We start from the raw sequence: 20,615 nt of genomic DNA on the forward strand, positions 1-20,615 counted from the left end.
CGAATACGGTCTGACACTGATTACACCGATAACGATTAAGAGCTGGAAGGAAACGAGACGATAAGGCTCGGTTAGACACCACGGAGTGCATTTATCGGTGCTGGAGGAAGCAGTTAGATCCTCAAAGAAGCAGTGCTGCAATATAAGAAATACTAATAATATAATAATAATATATAATTAAAATGTTACCACAATGAATCCTTTAGCAAAAATAGGCCTCATATAATTGAGACAATTCAGCTCCCCGTGACTGTTGTAGTTGGAAGTTGGAGCCAGGTTCAAGGGCGGCTGTAACTCAGGAGGCAGAGGGTCGTCGACTAACCAGAAGGTCCGTGGTTCGATCCCCGCTTCCCCGTGAGGGGAGCCCAAGGGTTAAGTGTTCTTGGGCAAGACACTTAGCCCTATATTTCCTCTGGCAGCTCTTCCAGCATTGTATGAATGTGACAGAGGAAGCGCTGTAAGATAGCAGCGCTGTATGAATGTGTGTGTGAATGGACGAATGATAAGACTTAAAAGTGGAATATATATACAGTCCATTTACCACGACCATTCAATACTGCAGCTGCGATGCAATTTGTAGCAGAGAATCTTGATTTATTCTGCACATAAAAATTTGGATCCGTGAAGGAAATGGTATCTAAAAAATGTCAAACAAATAGAGTGGAAGAAGCAGAGGTCTAGAGTTTGCCGAATTGTCAGCAACCGAGTTCCTTTTAATGTATACTTTTGTACTTCATAAACATAGTTACGTTCTACATTACATGAAATTAATGTGTTTTTGAGGATGACCAGGGACAGTGGGGCTGTTAGGGTTGGGGATAACACTACAGTACAGTAACACTGCTAAGCTATGACTGGAAAGTATACTGGTTTGGGTGGTGGTTTTTAGGAACCGCTAATAAAACCAACCTGCTCCTGTACGAATATACAGTAGATGGAGTTTTCCCTCCTGCCAGGCTTCAAACAGCTACCTGTAGAGCATTAGCCAGGCTCCGCCAAATGGAAAGTTCTGCTGCTATAGGCCAGTCCACTGCACCAATAGGCCGTTTCATTGATATTTTCTGCAACGCTACATGTCGGTGAAACAGATATGCCCGTCTCATTCAATCAATACCTCTACATGATGCGGAGGAGTTCATAGTGCAGCCACGCCGCAGCATAGGTAAATATTGAGCTTAAAAGGGTTTTTGAAATTAGGCATTCATCCCAGTTTCCCGCCCCCTTTGCATCTTCCAAAGACAAGCAGCAGCAGATCCACCTGAGCGAAAAGAAAGCACCGGGGAGATGAAAGACATTTCTGCGGAAGGTTGCGCGTTTGTAATTTTACCGGGCTTGTGTCAGTGAGTGATGGCTTTATACATTTTTTTTCCCTGGGAGAAACGGTGGCGCGTCAGCAGCCTGATGTGTTTCACTTCAGCTGATCTGGTATCAAGGCCGGGGCTCTCTCATGGGCTGCAGATTAGTTTCTTCTGCGCGGGTGTCGCAAGCCGACACAGTGGACACAGGACAGTGCTGTGGGATGCGTCTGACGGATGACAGCCGTTGCAGTATCCTTATTGTTTTTCTATTTTCCTGCCTCGCTCTCTCGCCGTCTCTCTCCACAGTCAGCACTCTCTTTTTTCTGTGGCCGCACTGTTTATCAAGAAGAAGAAGCAGAACTAGTTGAGCTAAGTGAAAGTTAGGTACTGCTACACATGTCTGGTCTATGGGGGTGCCTGTGTCTACAAAGGAAACATTACAAAATAATAAATGTACGTTCAAATTCAGATGGCCAATTTAGAGATTGACAAGTATTTCTCACTAGATAAATCAAGGCTAGGGCGAGAAGGCACTTTCTCCCACCTTTTCAATTAGGAGACTGCCATTGTCACACCGACGTTATGTATTTCCTCGAGAAGAGATCAACTCGAGAGGCACATAACGGTATATGACATAACAATATTTAATGAGATAGAAAAGGGCTTTGGTGATTAGACTCGATTACCGTGAAGCGTGTTCACAAAACAAACACGCATGGAGTTTAAAAGGACAGGGCACGATTTCCCTGCAGTCTAGCCACAGGTGATGATGGTGGAGGCGGAGTAAAGCCAGCAGGTGGGAAATGGATGTTCTCAGTGAAACTGAGAAAAGGAATCTGAGGATCTTAGAGAGAGGGATGTGGTGGCAGGTTGTGTAAGTCTGACAGACAGACTCGCAGACTGACAAAAAAATAAGGAAAAAGAAATATCTACCTTTTTCAACTTCTGTCAAGACTTCATTGGTGGTGGGAACGTGTGTAGGTGTGATTATATTTTATAAAATAGTCATGTGCACCATAACGCAATTCCACTACATAATATCTCCTCTTTCTTCCTCCTGCCTGCCTTTGATGTTCAACGACTTGAATGAGGATATCACTGGATATTTCATAGAACTGTGCAGCTCTCGCAGAGTTGTGTACGATAAGATCTTCAGTCATTTGTCTCTCCCTGTGTGTTTTCCCGTTCATCACCCCTGCCCTGTGCGAGATTACCGTCAGGCAATCGAGTTCGAAACCTTCTCGCAATTATCCTTGACGCCCCATTCGCAGAGGGTACAACTGTGTCACCCCCTGCCCCCAGTGCAGCATTCGCGGAGTGGCACAGATTTCGGTGACATTGCATCAACAGATTTGCGGGCCGACGTAGGCGATCAAAAACACAACGCAGCCTGTCACGGGGAAAAAAAAAATCCCCATTGTTGTTATGATGTTGCTTTTCGCGCAGCGACCCCGCAAGTAAGATTGTGTTGGTGTCTCCTAATCAAGGTTTTAACAATGAAGATTAAAAACACTCTGCTCTGGGGATGTTGGGATTTAGTGATGAGCTAAGCTCATGACACATGAGATGTCTTTGCCCGTCTTTCGTTCCCTTTACGGTGAGTCGAAGGGAAATGTTGTTTCTCGGATTGAAGTTTCCTTAGGTCGGGAAAATGAATCCAGTTTGTACCGTTTTTTTGGGCAATTTCAGGTCATTCGGTCATTTTTGACAAGCATGCGCCCGAAGCCCACCAACTACAGCCAGCAGCACCATCTGGCAATTTGTGTTACCTGTGATTGTTTTGGCAAGAGGGATGAATGGAGATGAACCAGTGCTGGAATTTTATTGATATTTGATATTTTCTGCTAAGTTCACATAAACACAAAGCTGCTCACAGGGATTGGGAGTATACCAAGGTCAAGGTTTCACTTCCTTAGGAATTTTGCAACAATAAAAGTACCTACAAATATTATTCAGTCGTGCTTTTTGTATTTGAAACCCATTAACGTCAAACTGTCTGTAATTTAGATTGTTCCCAACAATTTTCTAAAGCACACCGTTTACTCCTAAACAGATTTTCCACCTTTCAACCAGCTGCTGGTTCGAGCCGTGATTTGGAACAGGCATGTGGAGGGCCTCCCAGTTTCTTGTCAAAATAATTGTTGTCGTTTGGAATAGCACGTACCATATTTAAACCCTCCCCTCGGTGGTGCATTCTGGAGCAAATTATCATCCAGAAACTGAAGACCATATGCATTGCAGCGTTATGTTGTCCAATATCAAACTCAAAGACAAAGAATATGCAAATGTTGACTATATGGATATTGAGAACACAGTAACGTGAGTTTGTCAGATGTTGGCAGTGATTAAAACAGAAAGTGATCTGAAGTTAATGGTGAAGTTTAACCTACTAGGAAATACCTTTCTCTCAAGTGTCTGACAAGACAGCCAATAAATGCCACTGTAGTCAGGAATGATAATGTTTCAGCAGCACAGTAGGAGTATCATGTCTGCATGTTTATTCTTGGTCTTGGTATTTGTGCACCTGTACACGTCCCTGATTCTTATCGAGGATGCTGTTTTTGGCCCTACTAGAGAACATCCCCGTGGAGGGTCTCATGGTTCGACCATTGCTTGGCAGACAGCTCACATACTGTTTAGCCACTGAGCCCCTCATGTTGTGGGTTATAAGGCAGGGTGTACAGTACGCAAACAGCCACACGTTTTTGGATACAAATTTGACAGGTACACGCACACGCATTCACAGAAATGGGCTCCTCCGCGGGGGAGAGAGTAAATGAGGCGCAAGAGGGAGGAAGAGTAATGGGGGGAGTGAATGCACAGTTGAGAATCAGGGACAGGCTGGCAGGAGCACTTCTCCATTCGCGCCCCCCCCCCCCCCCCCCCCCCCCCCCCCCCCCTCTCTCGGTGTGGTCCAGCTTTAATCTCGTGTCGATCAATCTTCGTTCACACATGATAGCGCGTCTCCCTTTACGGCTGAAGGTTAGTGATTCTTCACATCTCCGTGATGACAGCTCTTCCGCAGTCATGCCAGCTTGGACCGGGAGGTGTAGAAGTGGGGCAGGAACACCGGCCCGGTCACCCGGCTCAACTGTCTCATGAAAAAAAAAAAAAGTTTTATTCAGCTTTATCTCCTTTTTCTTTGCACTAAGTGGCACATGTCCAACAACAACAAAATGCAATAAATTTGAGAGCGGCTTTTCTGCACCGATCTTGTTTGCCTACTGTCAGATTAGTAGTAAAGTCCTCTAACTGGAACTCCATATTGGTTTTGAATAACAATATCCAGTGTTTTAAAGCTGTCTCTGGCCAAAGCTTGTGTAAGCAGCGGAAAAAAACTTCGAGCTACGCTGGTGGCTGAACTTTAGGAGACACCGGTTGCTGTCAGCCGGAGTTTAAAAAGACTGATGTCACCCCATTGGTCCAATCCAGAGGTCATAGGCCACTCATAGGGGCCCCACCTGTTTATCATCACACACACTGCAACTGAAGGGGAAAACACAAATATGGCCGAGGGTCATAACACGTCTTAAAGCGGACTTATCTCTTCGGCTTGCAGATATCATCTCTGCTATCGCCGCCTCTATCGCCCGCTTTCTTCCTTGCTTCTCACTTCTTTCAGTATTTGAGTGCCTCTACAGTGCATTCGATTGCACAGCATTGCGTGCCTGTGATTCCAATTTCGCACACACACACACACACACACACACACACACACACACACATAGGTTTGTTTACAGCGTGTTTTGCCTCCGAGCAGGGTGTGAGGTTGTGCAAAGGGAAGGAGGAGGGAACTTTATTTTCTTGTCCTAGTTTCTTTCTGCAGTACTCGATGTCGCGCTGTGTCCTCCTGAGTTTTGGCTCGGCCCAGCCCGTCGGCAGGCTGACGATTAATACTCTCTGGCTGTGTGTGGTTCTTGTGCGGATCGATATCCGGCCGCTGCCTATTGAAGGGGGAGGGTACCGCGCTGTTTGTTTTGGCGACAGGATGGCAACCCCTGCGAAGTAGAATTAACAATACCCACAGTTTATCAAAGCGGCAGCCGAGGCTTGTGCAAGCAAAGCGACCACGGCGCCGTGTGCGTATTGTGGGGATTAGCATAATCAAGTGCAGTTGTTTGCATTTGCACATACCTGTATTGGGCTGTGCATTGACATTGACATGAGCATGTGTAAGGTTCTTGTAATGTGTGTTCATGATTGCATGTAGTAGAGGCATGCTTATGAAGTGCTCCATTGCGTTTAGAGCGGTAGTGCAGTCTCTTGGGCTACAGAGGGATTGATAAAGAGTACGGGTCACAGTGGCAGGCGGGCCCCGCCGTGCCCCCACTGACTACTCCGAATCGATAAAGAGCGGGGGCCTCGACGGGCCTGTCAGCTCACAGGTCAGCTTGACGCCTCTGAGAGCCGGCCTGTGCACTGCCAAGGTCGGCCGTAGTTATGAACAGGTCGAGGATTTGTGTCAGGTAAACACACTGTCCTCGCTCCCGAGAATACAAAGCAGCCGCGCCGCCATCACTGTCAGTGAAAGGGAGCGCGCTGACAAAACAACAAGGCCAGGCTGGAGGACAGCGTGAGACGGAACGAGGCAGAAATCAAGGGAATGTTAATGTGAAAGGTAGAAAGAGAGCGAGAGAGGGACGCACAGAGGCGGTGAGCAAAACAGATGAGAACGTAAAGTAAAGTATTCTTTCACATAATAAAAACATAAAAGTAGTAAAAACATATGTAAACTCGTCTGTTGCGTAAGTAAATGCAGCAGAAGTTACTGACCCTAACTCCTCAGCAAAAAAAATTTAAAAAAGAGATATAAAGGGATATAAAGTGGAGAATCAGACAAAAGAGGAAGGTTCCTTGAGCATGGTCGAGTTTTTCAAGCCTCAGCAGTCCAGATGTGCCGCCGCTGTCTGTGTCAACTACACACAAAAAAATATTCTCTCACCTCTCTCCATCCAAGGCAAAGAGTCGAATGAGAACGAGTGCAGGATGACGCAAAAGCAAAGACACAAAATACTCTCTTCTCAGGGAAAGTACATAATAACACATACTGTTGAGCGAGTGGGCCCCTCAGAAAAAGTGCTTTGACAGTGACTGTAATTTCTTCAGATTTGATTATTATAAACAGACGACGAGTCCTCTTTTTCTCGCTCGGCTTTTTTTCCTCTCTCACCGCTCCTTCTGCTCTCCGTCGCTCACCGCGAGGCGGAATTTCCGCGGCAATGATTAATGCATGCGGTAATTAGAGTTTAATAGAAATGACGGTTTCACATTTCATCGGGAGTTCCTCTGTTTCGACTCACTCGAGATGCGAGTGCACAGATCAGTCAAGCGATGTTGTTTGGCGAGCGAGCATGTTCTCGTGTTGACAGGGCACACTCAACTCTCCCTGAATCCCTTTGTAGACATGACAAGAGATCTATCTTTCTATCTATCACTAAATAGTTTAAAAACAACACGGAACAAGACATACCACCGTGAGCTTTTTTGACTGTCGGCTTCAACGGGGTTTACAGGAAATCTAAAACTATTGTTCAGAAACCATTGATTTGAGATACTGTGGTTACCCGTTGTGACGACAAGGGTGTGATTTTTAGTCTCGTCTGTTCCTCTCGTACCCACCCAGGCGAGGTGCTTCGTCTTGGGAGGATCTCGGGCCACACGGTGAACGGCGGCTGGTCGTCCTGGGGTTCCTGGACCCAGTGCAGCCGCGACTGCAGCCGGGGGATCCGCAGCCGCAAGAGGGCCTGCAGTAACCCCGAGCCCAAGCACGGGGGTCAGACCTGCCTGGGGCCACCACAAGAGTATCAGGAGTGCAACGTCACCCCTTGTCCAGGTAAGAAATGCACACGAATGGTATACACACACACACACACACACACACACTACGAGCTACTTGCAGCGACACACTCCGTTCCATGAACAGCATCGGTACAATAAAAAAATGAAAAACGATAAAAATTTGCTCGCTTTTTCTGGTAAATACACACTACTCCAAACCATAGCCCGGGCTTTGTTTTCCCTGATTAAGAATTATGGTGACAACGTTGCGCGCCGAATCGTCAGGAATGCCGAAAAGAAATCAGTCGCAGATAAGACGTGTGACGAAGACCCCAATTTACACCAGGAATCAAAGAGAGAATCCCTGCGGTGCTTCGGCGCGTAATCACATTGCTGGGTAATTATGCCGCCGGCTACGGGAGGCCTGATTCTGTTGCGAAAGAGGCCCTGAGACAATGCATTTCCAACGCTCCTCTCGCGGAAGACAGCAAGAGGAACCTTTTCTAATTAAAAGAATACCCTGTCTGATTAGGGAAGTAAGCTGTCTAAATGGAAATCCAGTGCTTAGTTTGGCGTAGAAGCACACCTGGTATTCAGCACGGTGCGCCAAGCAGACGAGCCGGACGTTGCCTCGGATGATTATTAATCAGGCCCCCTGGAGAAGGGGCTTAGGTATCCCTCTAAAAGGCCCGATCTGCTCGTCGTCTTCAGTGTCCGTGATCCGTCTTTATAAATGGTGCCATGCTGTGAGCAGGCGAAAAGACACAGAATGAACGACCATCAATGGTATTTTCACAGCCTGTCGATTTTATTCAGTGCATTCCGCTCGCCAGCAGCTGGAGCGGGGCTTCTAATAGGGTAAGCTATTATCAGCTGTGAGCTCGGACGAAGACTGTGGATGGGTCCGAGGGAGAGGTTTGCTTGTATCTGGCCACGGCTCTGCCTGAGTGGTTGCCACGAGCGCTCGTGTTTTTATTTTTTTTTATGTTGAGCAAATGCACTGTGATATCCCTGCGTCGCATCACTAATCATGTAGTGCAACCCATTCTGGGATGTTGACTGCAATAATGCCGTAGCTACAGTACGCTGATGAACAACTCTGCACCCCTGACCCCCCCCCCCCCCGAAGGAACTGACTTGACCCAACCTGAGTAGCAATGAATACTAATACGTACTCAATTAGCACCCCTCTGGAAGTGAGATGTTATTTTGAGGGAGCGCTATCTGTGCCAGCAGACAAATTGTATGGGTAATCCAGTGCTTTTTAAAAGCATTAACATACTGCGAAGGAGAAGGAGAGGAAAAAAAGGTGTTATCCATCCAGTTCGGAAACAAATGAATGGCTGTTTTTCCCTGCTATCTGTGCCCGAGATTAGACAATCCGTCATCGAGGGCCAGGTATCGACTAACGTGTCGCTCCGTGATAGAGAAATTACACTGAGATGACAAAGAGCGGCGGCAACTTCAATTACCTGCACAGCGCCGCCAGCCGTCCTCGGGTCTTTAAAAGCAATCCTCAAGTGGTGCCGAAAGGGAGATTTCTCTCTGCCACAATGAAGTGGGGTTTTTATTCAGATGATCGGTGAAGGATATTTACCTCTGTTGTGATTCCTGGCAGAAAGATCGCCGCCATTTGATCGCCTTTTTCCCCTCTTTTTATTTCTTTCCCTCTAGTGAGGTATTTGTATGTTTCCTGTATGCTGACATTGTGGTGAGTTTCACCTGTTTTCTAACTGTCAGTTGCTTGCCGCTGAGCACACCGCCAAGGGAGGATCAACAACGATAGATTGCGATGCTTCATTTATCTTTATTTAAATACTGACGCATGTACACATATTCAAATCACCTCATATTGACAAATGACAATGAACCATTATCTGCTGTCCTACATCGGTTTCCCTGAGTAGAATAGCCCGCGCATGAACGATTTAACACTTGATGTTCTTGGTTTAGTGGACGGCAGCTGGTCATGCTGGTCTTCGTGGTCCAAGTGCTCAGTGACGTGCGGAGGGGGACACTACATGAGGACGCGAACCTGCAGCAACCCCCCGCCGGCTTACGGAGGGGACATCTGCCTGGGCCTGCACACCGAGGAGGCTCTGTGCAACACGCAGCCCTGTCCAGGTATACATACTCTCTCACACACACACACACACACACACATACCTCAGTGTTCAGCACCTTCGGGCCCCAACTCAGCCACCAATCCATCACAGGTTCACTGCTTATTTTCTTTAGTCTTTCCCCCGGCCCCCTTGGAGGACGCTCATGCATGACTAATATGCCGCTGAGGGAAACTTATACAGCACACACACATGGACACACATGGACACACACACACTAGACAGGCTCTGAGATATGCTGTCATTGCCGTTTCCAGAGAGCTGGTCCAGCTGGTCAGAGTGGTCCCACTGTGACTCCAACGGAGCCCAGCTGCGCGTGCGCCATTGTGACGTCCTGTTTCCCACCGGAAACCAGTGCTCAGGAAACAACAGCGAGAACAGGCCTTGCGCTCCTGACTCCAATTTTATACCAGGTGATCTCTCTCACACACACACACACACACACTTACCGTCTGAAGTTGCCCATGTGAGCAGAGCAAGATTCCTCTCTTCCGTAATGTCTTGGGCACTCGTGCACGACTCGGCACACAAATCCGACTACACACACGCATTCTGCGCCGCCCACCACCGTTTGCCCACAGCAGTAATTCATTTCATTTGAAAGAACCCTGTGATAATGAAATACACTATTGATCCCTCGGAGGCGCTCATCTCGGGTCAGGGGTCAGGTTCAGGGACAGGACAGCACTTTTGGGGGATGGCTGGTATTAGTGTCTTGCTCAAGGACTCTCTCTGAGCGCGGCAGATGATTACATGGGGGCGTGAACCCGGGTGCCACACTTAAGGGCGGTCTCCCTGCTCATTCCAATAATCCTGCTGCTATATTAGTTTCATTATGAGTCTCGGTGTCTTGTCAGGCCATTCAGAACCACCCACAGCAGCACTTTTACTTTATTCAAATGTTGGAGGACATGGCTTTGTTTTTTATGTGGCCATTCAAGTATTTCTTTTTTCTTTTTTCTGGCATCTGTGTTTCATCAAGATTTCCCCTTTGTTCCTAATGAGCTTAATTTCAGTGTTAAATAGACAATGTGCAGGAGCTTTTTATGTTACTGACAGTGAAAATCCGGAAAAAAAAAATCCAAATGTCAGACTTCTCATTTCTAACCTTCAATTTTGCCAGTTGAAATGACAACTGTGGCTGGCAGAGGCTCAGTTATCTAGCTAATTAGGGAATGCTAGCGCTGTCTTCAGCTGATTTTCTAATTTTCTAAGATGGCTGTAGTCGTTAAAATCAAGACCCTTAAAAAGGGGGTCTTAAATACATGATAAAAGACTGAGGCTAAAGCTGCATGTCCCCCAAGCAAAAACTGCAGCATCTATCACGCAAAGCTTAATGAAACATTATTGTTCTTGTTCTGTCGTGTAGAGATATTTAGTCCTTGTATTATGAGAATGATATGCATGAAACATCCCCAAACCCCCACAGCACAGCCTCCACACAACAGTAGAAATATACCACACTGTTGATGTGCTACGTATAAGTGGGGCTTTATTCTGACATCTAACTCTAAGAAGTAACAATCAGTTAAGACTGTAGGTTTCGGTAGTAAGTTAGTCAACTGAGAGCTCGCCCACTACACCTGAAGCCACGCACCGATTGGACGGACCAGCTGTCAATCACGCTGTATCCACTCAACGGTGGTTCATAGTCTAATTTACTCTACAATCATAAACCTTAAACTCCTCAGGAAAATGTTTACTGACGTTATAAATCAGGTGAGAAGTCTGCAGAGAATGCAAGCTTCATGGACTTCCGCATTGGCCTCTTTTTCCGGACCCGATGACTACGTCTATTTTTATATCCAGTCTATGGTCTTTCTACAGCCCCAATGCTCACCACTGCAGCATCTTTAGTGTGGTTGCTAAGCGACAACTGGAAAATTAGTTTTTGAAAACTTTTGGAAAAATCGACTGAAAGTTGAGAAAGTCCTGCTAAATCCTAAATATTCATACTGTACACACACACACACACTCATAAACACACACAAACGCACACACCATCAGTATTGATATCCTGCTTAGACAGGCATCCCCCTATTGACAGCCAGTAATGTGAGACACCCAGGAGTATTGATCTGTGCTGCATAGAGCTGATTAAAGCCCGTGAAAAATTGATGCTTTGTTATTCACGTTGTATCGCTGCGAAACACTGCAACTGCCTGAACATGTTTGTATATACATACAACCTTAATTTAGCTCGGAAGTCACATTGAGATTAAAATAGACAGGGTCAGTTAACTATATATATACACAAGTATTCATGGGTCCTGGTCCTCTCACACGTCAGCAATCAATCGTTCTCAACCAGAATAAACATTTGACTGAAATATCAATTTGCAAACTCTCCGTCTGAATTAGCCGGGACATAATGCTCGTGAACACCGTTCACGGGTCTTAGCAGGATTACCCATTTTCCTTTATACCTTACCATCCATCCCCTTTAATGGGAGAGGTAGTCCATTAGGGTTCATTAGCAAAACGTCTTGTACTTCATTTCCTGTAATGAGAACCGATACTTTCCATAAACCACTCCAGGTGCCACGGCCGCGATTAGGGAATTTATGCGATAATCTGGTTTGTGTTGAGCGCCGCTTCCATCCCCGCACTCACCTTCAGGGGTTACAATTAGTCACGCTAACTCTAACTCTGCTGCCTTCTCCCTGTTTTCCTCTCCTTTGTCAGAAGTCTCGATTGCACACTCCAGTCAGGAGGAGAGGCGCTGCGGAGGTAAGTTCTGCGTCTGCGTCTGTGTGTGTATGTGTATGTCTGTGCGTGTGTGTGTGTGTGTGTGTGTGTGTGTGTATGCGTGCGTGTATGTGTGTGTCTGTGCGTGTGTGTGTGTGTGTGTGTGTGTGTGTGTGTGTGTGTGTGTGTGTGTGTGTGTGTCTGTCTGTGCGTGTGTGTGTGTGTGTGTGTATGCGTGCGTGTGTGTGTGTGTGTGTGTGTGTGTGTGTGTGTGTGTGTGTGTGGGTGCACGTGCATGCATGTGTGTGTGATTCAGGGAGAAAGAAATATCATCTCTTATAATTCAGAATAATGCCGTCTGAAATTCATTGTGGCTCTGCTTATTTTTCCACCTTATAAATCGTAAGTAGCGCCGCAGATGATTTATGTCCGAACCCTTTCATTCGTCGCCTCACCTTCACAGAGGAATCTACAACCCGGCGAACTGACTGGTGGTGAATTCATTGTAAAAACAGTTCCAGTTTGAGTTTTCAGTGCATCAATAAAATCACTTTCAGCAGGCCTCTCTGCTGCCCAGCTGCATGTAACCCGATGTACTGTATAAGAATGGCCCTGGAGTTGATAAAAATGCAGATAGACCAAGTCACATGTGAGTCACTTTGACTAGTGCGCTGCACTCAGAGCAATAAGTTACATAAAGAGATACAAGGGACCTTTTCTCTCCCGCGTTCGCCTCTTATCCAGGCCACAGAATGATCTCACTATCGTTATTTAGCGCGCCGCCTTTAGTCTGCAAATAACTGCTAATAACGCGCACGAAAAACATAACACCCACATGATCGTTGCTCCTGCACATGTTTTTGGAGCTAAATCAGTAGAGAACAATGCTCTTTATAGATTGTTAATGAATAAATAGTGGCCGATAAACCGTTCATAGCAAGTCTAAAGTTTCAATTTAGTCTTATGATTTTAGTCATAAAACCAATTGCAGAATATCATTTATCAGTTAGTCTAAAATGATAATGATAAAACAGGGGCTTTGTTGCAAATTTGCCTCTTTGGAGAGCGTGTCGAAACTGAATGAACGGGATCATTACTGCGTATGTGGGAGCTGAAACACGTTTTTGCTGTAATTGCAGCAGCCAACGGTATCTAAATAAAAACGTGCATAATAATACCTGATGCAAACTGGGCATGAGTTTTGAGAGCGGACAGAAAACTGAAGAGACAGAACAGGATGAAAATCAGAGCGAGGTATAAAAGAGGAGACAAATATTCAGTATTTTCCCTCATCAGTCCGGAGGGGTCCCTTTACCCTTTATTGCAGAACACTCCCGCATTACCATATGAATTACAGTTTCAATTACCACTTCCACTTGTGTTATTTGACAGGGAATTACCCCCCTCCCAATCTCTCTCTCATCCCCCCCGATATCCGTCCCTCTTCTTTCTTCCAGACTTCAACCTCTTCCACATGATCGCCGTGGGCCTGAGCAGCTCCGTCCTCGGCTGCCTGGTGACGCTGCTCGTCTACTCGTACTGCCAGCGCTACCAGCAGCAGTCCCACGACGCCACCGTCATCCACCCCATCTCGGCCGCGCCGCTCAACACCAGCATCACCAACCACATCAACAAACTGGACAAATACGACTCGGTGGAAGCCATTAAGGTCGGTGGGACAGGTTATGCCCCGCGGGTCACCGCTTGATGTGTGTAGATGCAAAGCAGCAGTTTGTAACATTTCCTCCGCTCTTTGACTTAATCGATGGACGTCACACTCCCACTCCCGAGTCAGTGAGCGGCGTTTCGCCTCCTCCGACAGTGTCAGTCGTGATTAAACACACTTCGTACTGCATGACTCTCACTGTCACACCACCTCCTGCCACGCACTGCCACTCTCCGGTCGTGAAACAGACAGGCAGTTGTGCGTACGTCCTTCTCCTCTGCTGTGTGTCCCAGTGTGTGACTTTGTCCTGTGTCAGTGGTCATACACTGCTTTCTCATAACATGCCAATGCACTTACATACCGGTGCGTGGGCAGGTAATCGGCAAAGTGGCTCCGCATCCGCTCGTTTTCCCTGCTCGTTTTCCTTGTGTTGTCATTGAATCCCGAAAGCGCAAAATAGTTGGACGCACCAGAGCCTGGGATGGCGATGAAGCCTTATCCACTGACACATCGCGGCTTTAGTGCCAGTCACTGGTCTGAGCTGCTGATTAGTGCTCCAGCTGGGCTTTTCTCAAGGATTCCCAGTGCTCCGTATTAACGGCTGCTCTGACCACTTAACATGCTCTTCATTCTTTTTATAGAGTGATCAGTGTGTCCAGGCGTTCTGGAGCAGCATTCGAGAACCATTTCATAACAATCATGTTAATCGGGTAGTGAAGTGATGCCGTTTGACGTCCGGGGTCTCCAGTTTTTTCTTTCTGTAGTTCCTTGGCAACAGCATCCAGTACATCCCACATAGTAGACGGTTAATGGTTACCCTTTACTCTGATAGGGTTTCGTCACTGGTTTCCGCACAGTGGATGTGACAGTTATAAGTGGAGCTGATTCTTAAATTCAGAAGCGTGTGTAGTTTGTGCCACGTGCCAATCCTTTACCTTGGAGATGTTATGCTCTGTTTCTAATGCCAGTTAGCCAGACATGCTGAGGTTTGAAGCGTTACTTACTTCACACTGTTTCAATCCATTCTGTACACGTTTGCTCGGGCGAGAAATTTAGCACAGAGTTGGTCGTCTTCCAACGTTTTTAAACCGAAACGCATACTTAGACTTTTTTTTCTTTTTGTTATAAAGTTATGAAGTCTTCAATATCAGTGGAATCCAATAGTCTGAGACCACTAGTCAAGATAAAAATAAGGAAATAACATTTTATTTTCCATTTGTGTAAAATGAAATGCTATGCTGGACAATGATAAAAATCGTCGTAAAAAATTGAATCTGTGAAAAATGTACATTCATTGTACAATATCTTAGTAATCGACGTGCCTCTCTTTGGTTTTTAGTACAGCACGCACTCGTGCTGGCATGGACGCCACAAGTTTGAGCAGAAGCAGATGTCCACTGTTTTGATGATGTTCCAAAGAGCTCATCGTGAAAGTCACAGAGCGCTTGACTTTCTCAAGTCTTCGAGAAGACCGCCATAAATGTTTAATCAGGTTTGCGTCTTCTCCGGTCTCCGTGTGGTTCGTATGAAGATGTGTGGTGTCTTTGGGCTTATGATCCAGCTGCAGTATGAATCATTCTCAGATATGCAAACCAAAAAGGGGTTACTGTGCCTCTGAAGAACGTAGTGGTGCTTCTCCTCGGTCAAGTGGGTGCAGGTGTCTTACTCCAGAGAAGTAAAAGAAACACCCAGATTTGAATATTCCCACCATCAATCTCTCACAGGTTCGTCTCCTTACGAGCACCCTACTGTAACATCACATCTGGATTCATCGGTAAATTAGACGTTTTCCCGTCGTCCACTGTGAAGTGTTTGGTCTTGTTTCCCCTCCACTACAAGACAGCCTTCGTTTGACTGTGCCGTTGCTGATTGGAGTCTTGCTGTCTTTATTTAGCAAACCTGTGACTAAGTTGCTTTATTTATTTATTTATTTATTTAATTTTCCACGATGTGAACTAAGCTTGATGTATTGATCTTTTGCTGGTGTGGCCACGTGTGGTCTGCCTCGCCCTGCGTACAATTGACGCTGAGATTAAAAATCCCACTGTTACTTGAACGAAGTAGATCATATTCCTGTCAGTGGAAGAGATACTTCCACTGACAGGAAGTATCTCTTCCTGTCAGTGGAAGAGATACTTCCACTGACAGGAAGTATCTCGTCCTGTCAGTGGAAGAGATACAAAGGGGTTAAGTTGCTCATTGCCCCAAATTTGCTTACATTTGATTGCTGGCCTTAACATAGTGCAGGATTTTACTTTTGTTTTTAAACTGTTTTGAATTGGCCGACTCTAAGATCATTTTCAGGTTTGTGTGAAAATATTCAAGATCTTCAACGTTGTCTCAGATTCATGGATCCCCCTCTGCATTTAATAAACTGAGTGAAAACGCCTTCGCAGACATGTGGCAGCGTATTCGAACACATCCGCAGAGTTGAGAACAGCTCCCTTGGCTCCGTGCGCAAACGTCTCCAAAATGCAATTTAATTGCGGATCAAAGGTGCGAGGAGCGTTCATCTGTCGTGCAATCAGAGTAGGGAGCATAAAGCGTAATTCAGTTTGTCCAGTTGCAGATGGAGGCGGATATGAATGTAGACAGTCCTTGTGAGAACACAGAAGGAGCCGCATGACAAACGGACGCTGCACTCCGCCTCCCACCCTCACTCACTGAGCCTTGAACGCTTTCGGGTGTGGCACTGAATCGAGGTTTGCAGGAGCCACAATGTGCCTCTTTTGAGTGTCTAAAAGGGAAGTGAGTGACGAGCAGTGAATGAATATTTCCAGCAGGTAAACTTTATGGTCACAAAGCTAAGTCACCATTTTAAGCCGAAGTCTTATGTAACGTTAATTACATTTGAGACACAATACGGCCGTGAGGGGTTTTTCTCTGAGGATGACTTTTGCCCGTTCCTCTCCTCCCTGCAGCCCGATGTGTCGGTACTCTTGCCCTTGGACGACCCCGCCATGCACCAGCCTCTCTCTGCTAACATGGGGGTGTCCATGCGTGGCCTGGAGATTTTCTACTAACCTCTGACCTCGACAACATCCCGCCTCTTGACCCCCAACACCCCCACCCCACCCCCCACCCCCCAACAACAACTCTATGACCCCAACCACTGCTACTTCCTCTTCCCCCGCCGTGCCCTGCCCTTCCACTTCCTGTGGCACTTGCTGCGCGTGGCAGGTTGGAGTATAGTACTGTAGTTTCTCTTTCTCTTGCTCAGATACCCTTCATTCCTCCCATCACGACCCCCTCCTCCCCACTCACCTCCCTCCTGGCTTGTGAGAAGGCAGTTTATCCCCCCCCCCCCCCCTTATTTTTCTCTTTTCACCATTTCTCCATTTGCACGTTTTTCCTATGTTTGTCTTTCTTGTTTTGTCCCATATTTTTAACTTGATTTGATAATCAAGAAAGAAAATTCATAGTGATTCTCTTTTTTTCAATGCTCCTCTGTTACCTCTCAAACACTAAGGCTACTTCATAGTTTCCAAAAACAGACACGTAATCCTTCTTCAGCCAGTCAAAGAGGTCTAAAATGAAAAAATAAGATGATGGAGAACGAGTATCGCCTCATAGCTGTTTAATAGCAAGGCCCACCTGCAGAGACACACAACCGTCTCCGGGGCTGTTCGATTGTTCAATACATTCCCTTTGTGTGCAAATCACATAATGGAAACAAGCAAATATTAGGGGGGGGGGGGGGGGGGGGGGGTTGTCTGGCGCACTCGCTCCCTATCAGTGTCAGTCGGAAACATCCATCAACTGCAAACGCAGCATCATCAAGTGTTCAATTACGGTGCCTCAAGGGACTCCGCGCGCACACACACACACTCACACACACAGTATACCACAGACTGGATATGAACACATCCATTTGCCAAATTGCTGATGTTGTATGGAGCAGCACATCAGAGGCTCATTCCATGTTTACCATGTCATGGGGGGACAGAGACGATGCCCCCCGCGGCACTTGCCTTTTTTGTTTAACAGAAAAGTGACTCTCTATTGATCCATTTTCATTTTTTATGGCTTAGATTATCCCAGAGGACCGACAGTCCTCGCGCCATAAAAACCTGCTGATGCCAGGTATTAGAGATGACAGAGGTGGACATACAGACCTGCATCAAAAATAATTTGAGCCCCGCGGTGGCTTGTCATTTTTTCCAGCATGTTTACAAATGCTTTGACCTCGCTCTGTGAAATCTATGTTTCATTCACCGAGTGGCCTCCCATTGATTTGTGTTGCACCTTTTTTTCCCTTTGTTTGGGGGGTTAGCTGGATTTGCTTTTACCTTGCCATCTACCAGGCGGAATGATCACTTGATACATGCATTGCCAACAAACCCACGCTGACTCGTTTCCCTCCCGTCCCTCTCTCCCTCTCTCGCCCCGCTTGTTTCGTTCACAGGCCCTCAACAAAAACAATCTGATTCTGGAGGAAAGAAATAAATACTTCAACCCACAGCTTGCCGGGAAGACCTACACCAACGCATACTTCGCCGACCTCAACACCTACGACGACTATTAACCTTTGACGCGGCAGCTCGCACTCCATGCCGTCTTGGGGGACGCCGACTCTATCATCCGTTTCTTTTGACTGTATTCTTTTCTTTTGTGCTTCGTATTGAGATTTCGTGACACCACGTGCGGGATGGTCCCACTTGGGGACTCCATGGCAGCTGGTATGTTAAAGAACACAGACGCACGTTGTTGCCAACAGAGGGGAATCCCGCTTTCTCTCAGGTGCCTTGGGGTACACACTTTGAAAGCTCAGTCTTTCTGGGGGGGAGTGGGGGGGGCCAAGCCTTGCCTTGCCTATCGCTGAGAAAACGGACAACTGGATTTCCCGATATGGACAAGAGGGGGAAAATAAGAACTCGACTCAAAGAGACTGTGGGAAACGTGATCCCTTTTGACTTTCCTGTGACGCCTCCGCAACAGACCTGTATTTGTGACGAGGGGAAACGACCACAAAAACAAAAAAACCCCCGCTTTGCATGATTTCATCTGACGTGTTTTTTCTCTGCTGTTCTGTTCTGTTTTTTGCATGATTGAGCGCATTCCAGGGTTCGGGCACTCGTTGCTGGTCTTTAGGTTCAGGACTGGTTTCGGAAGTCGTGGAAACAAAGGCCGCGGTGATGTCTGGTCCGGTGGCTTCTACCATTTCACTGCTGCAGCAAACTCCAGAAGGATCAACATTCACCCCCCGGTCCTTGAATCGGGATGCGTCGATATTTGGAGACTTTGGTCAACTTTGTCTGCACTTCCTTTCATTTCCTTTCCTTTTGTTTCCTTCCGTTTCAGGCCCCTCGCAGGGTCCAGCAGCGAGCAGCGATTGAAATCAGTGGAATACCTTTTGCTTTGGGTTTTTTCCCTGTTGTATTTTTTGTTTGTGTTCTTATGTTTTTTTTGTACAGGAATGTTAAGTTCAATGCTTATGTCTTCAGTTTCTCTAAATACATTTCTCATGTTTAGTGTTTTAAGAATGAAACCTTTTCTTTTGGAAAGAAAAAAAAGCCTAGGTGAATTCTGGCAAGTAATCGGGGTGGGGGCTGTGGGGGGTGGGTAATCATATCAGCGTGCATCATGTTCAGTATTTGTCACCGTACTTTTTATATTTTTTGTAAAAACAAAAATGTTTTTGAATTTTGATAGTGTTCGCTATTCCTTTGGCTTCTTTGTGAGAGCAGGGTGTTGACGGCATTTACTGTACAGGTGGAGCGTAGCAAACATGATTTTCTTTTTTTCCTGGACCCCCACCGGAGTGCTCCCCATATACTAAAAAAGATGAAATCCATTCATTGACTTGAGATATTTCTGTTCAGAGTGTATAACCGAATATTAGGTTATTCAACGGTTCAGTTGTAAACTAACTCTTTTTACATGTTTGCTTGTGTTACTGTGCATAAATTAAAAAACTGCTTCGTACAAAGACGACTTGTCAGAGTGTGAGTTGTACGGATTTTCCCCACAATCTCATTTGTAAAAGTTCCACGGCTTTGATGCCATAAACTTTTTTATCGGCTCCTGCGATAGACCTAAAGACGGCTTCAACTTGAATGAAAGCGGACAGTGATATAACACACTTTGTTGTGCGTGCAGGACACTTCTGTCCAGTGTGGTTTGCTCCGACAACTTTGGAGACTTTGATATTCCTCAAGCACAACACTGTAAAACCACGGCACCGTAAGCACACGAACACACACGTACACACACGTATACACACACACAAACACATCAGCACTTCATAAATCACTCAGAGGCAGAGTAAAAGACTCTCTCCACCCATTTTTTAAGTAGTCTTCAGCAGGGCCCAGCGGTGACAAATGGCATCAGCGGCAGTGGAAGGATACCTGAAGGATACAAATGGCATGAGGCAGCAGGGTAAAGGTGGAAGCGGTGCCGTCTGATGTCCAATCTCTGAACTGTATGATGGGGGGGCGGGGGGGGGTAACACCACACACCGCGCCCTGTTCTCCATCAACCTTCAACCTGACGTCCCTGCTGTGTGCAGAGGACAATGGAGGGGGGGTGTTATTAATCAGCTCGCTGTTTGGTCAGTTATGGGTGGTAGGTGGGGTGGGGGTGGGGGGGGGGGGGGTTTGCTGATCCAGCTCAATGTACTGTCCAGCTATGTCTGACGCCACAAAATCAATCTCTCCTTACCTCGACTTCATTCTTTTCACCTGAGAAAGCAATGCAGCACCGTGTACACACAAGGTGTGTGTGTGTGTGTGTGTACATTACAGTGGACAGTGTGTGTGTGTGTGTGTGCGCAAGTGGTGTGAGCAGCTGTGTTTTCAAAAATTGCTCTCCTCAAAATGCATTTTCAAACTTCACATATGACGGCCATTTGTTCCACGATGACCCCACCGCATGTTGATTGATGGATGAATCATTACTGGATGCATACATAATGTCCATACATCATTTCTCCTGCCCACACACACACACACACTCACATCTACAAGCAGGCAGAGTAGCTTTACATCAGCACTTTCATCTTTCCATGAATTTTCTCTCGCAAAATGAGCCGCGCAGCTCCGAGTCAGTCAGACACATGTG

At 46.4% G+C, this 20,615-nt stretch overlaps 1 protein-coding gene across 4 annotated transcripts in view; it reads left to right on the forward strand.

Moving 5' to 3' along the window:
* The window catches only part of sema5a (sema domain, seven thrombospondin repeats (type 1 and type 1-like), transmembrane domain (TM) and short cytoplasmic domain, (semaphorin) 5A), a 121,027-nt gene extending 101,543 nt beyond the window's left edge, over positions 1-19,484 (forward strand). For 2 of the 4 annotated variants that reach the window (XM_035618812.2, XM_035618811.2), the window contains exons 17-22: positions 6,922-7,131; positions 9,030-9,200; positions 9,457-9,612; positions 11,885-11,929; positions 13,345-13,556; positions 17,959-19,484. In XM_035618812.2, coding sequence (XP_035474705.1) covers positions 6,922-7,131; positions 9,030-9,200; positions 9,457-9,612; positions 11,885-11,929; positions 13,345-13,556; positions 17,959-18,078 — 914 coding nt within the window. In that variant the 3' untranslated portion in view covers positions 18,079-19,484. Of the gene's footprint in view, positions 1-6,921; positions 7,132-9,029; positions 9,201-9,456; positions 9,613-11,884; positions 11,930-13,344; positions 13,557-16,474; positions 16,734-17,958 lie in introns of all 4 variants that reach the window. The other 2 variants (XR_004786521.2, XM_035618813.2) reach the window with 2 other exon arrangements.
* The last annotated feature ends 1,131 nt before the right edge of the window (positions 19,485-20,615 follow it).

This window comes from Scophthalmus maximus, chromosome 21, assembly GCF_022379125.1.
Source record: "Scophthalmus maximus strain ysfricsl-2021 chromosome 21, ASM2237912v1, whole genome shotgun sequence".
Taxonomy (NCBI): domain Eukaryota; kingdom Metazoa; phylum Chordata; class Actinopteri; order Pleuronectiformes; family Scophthalmidae; genus Scophthalmus; species Scophthalmus maximus.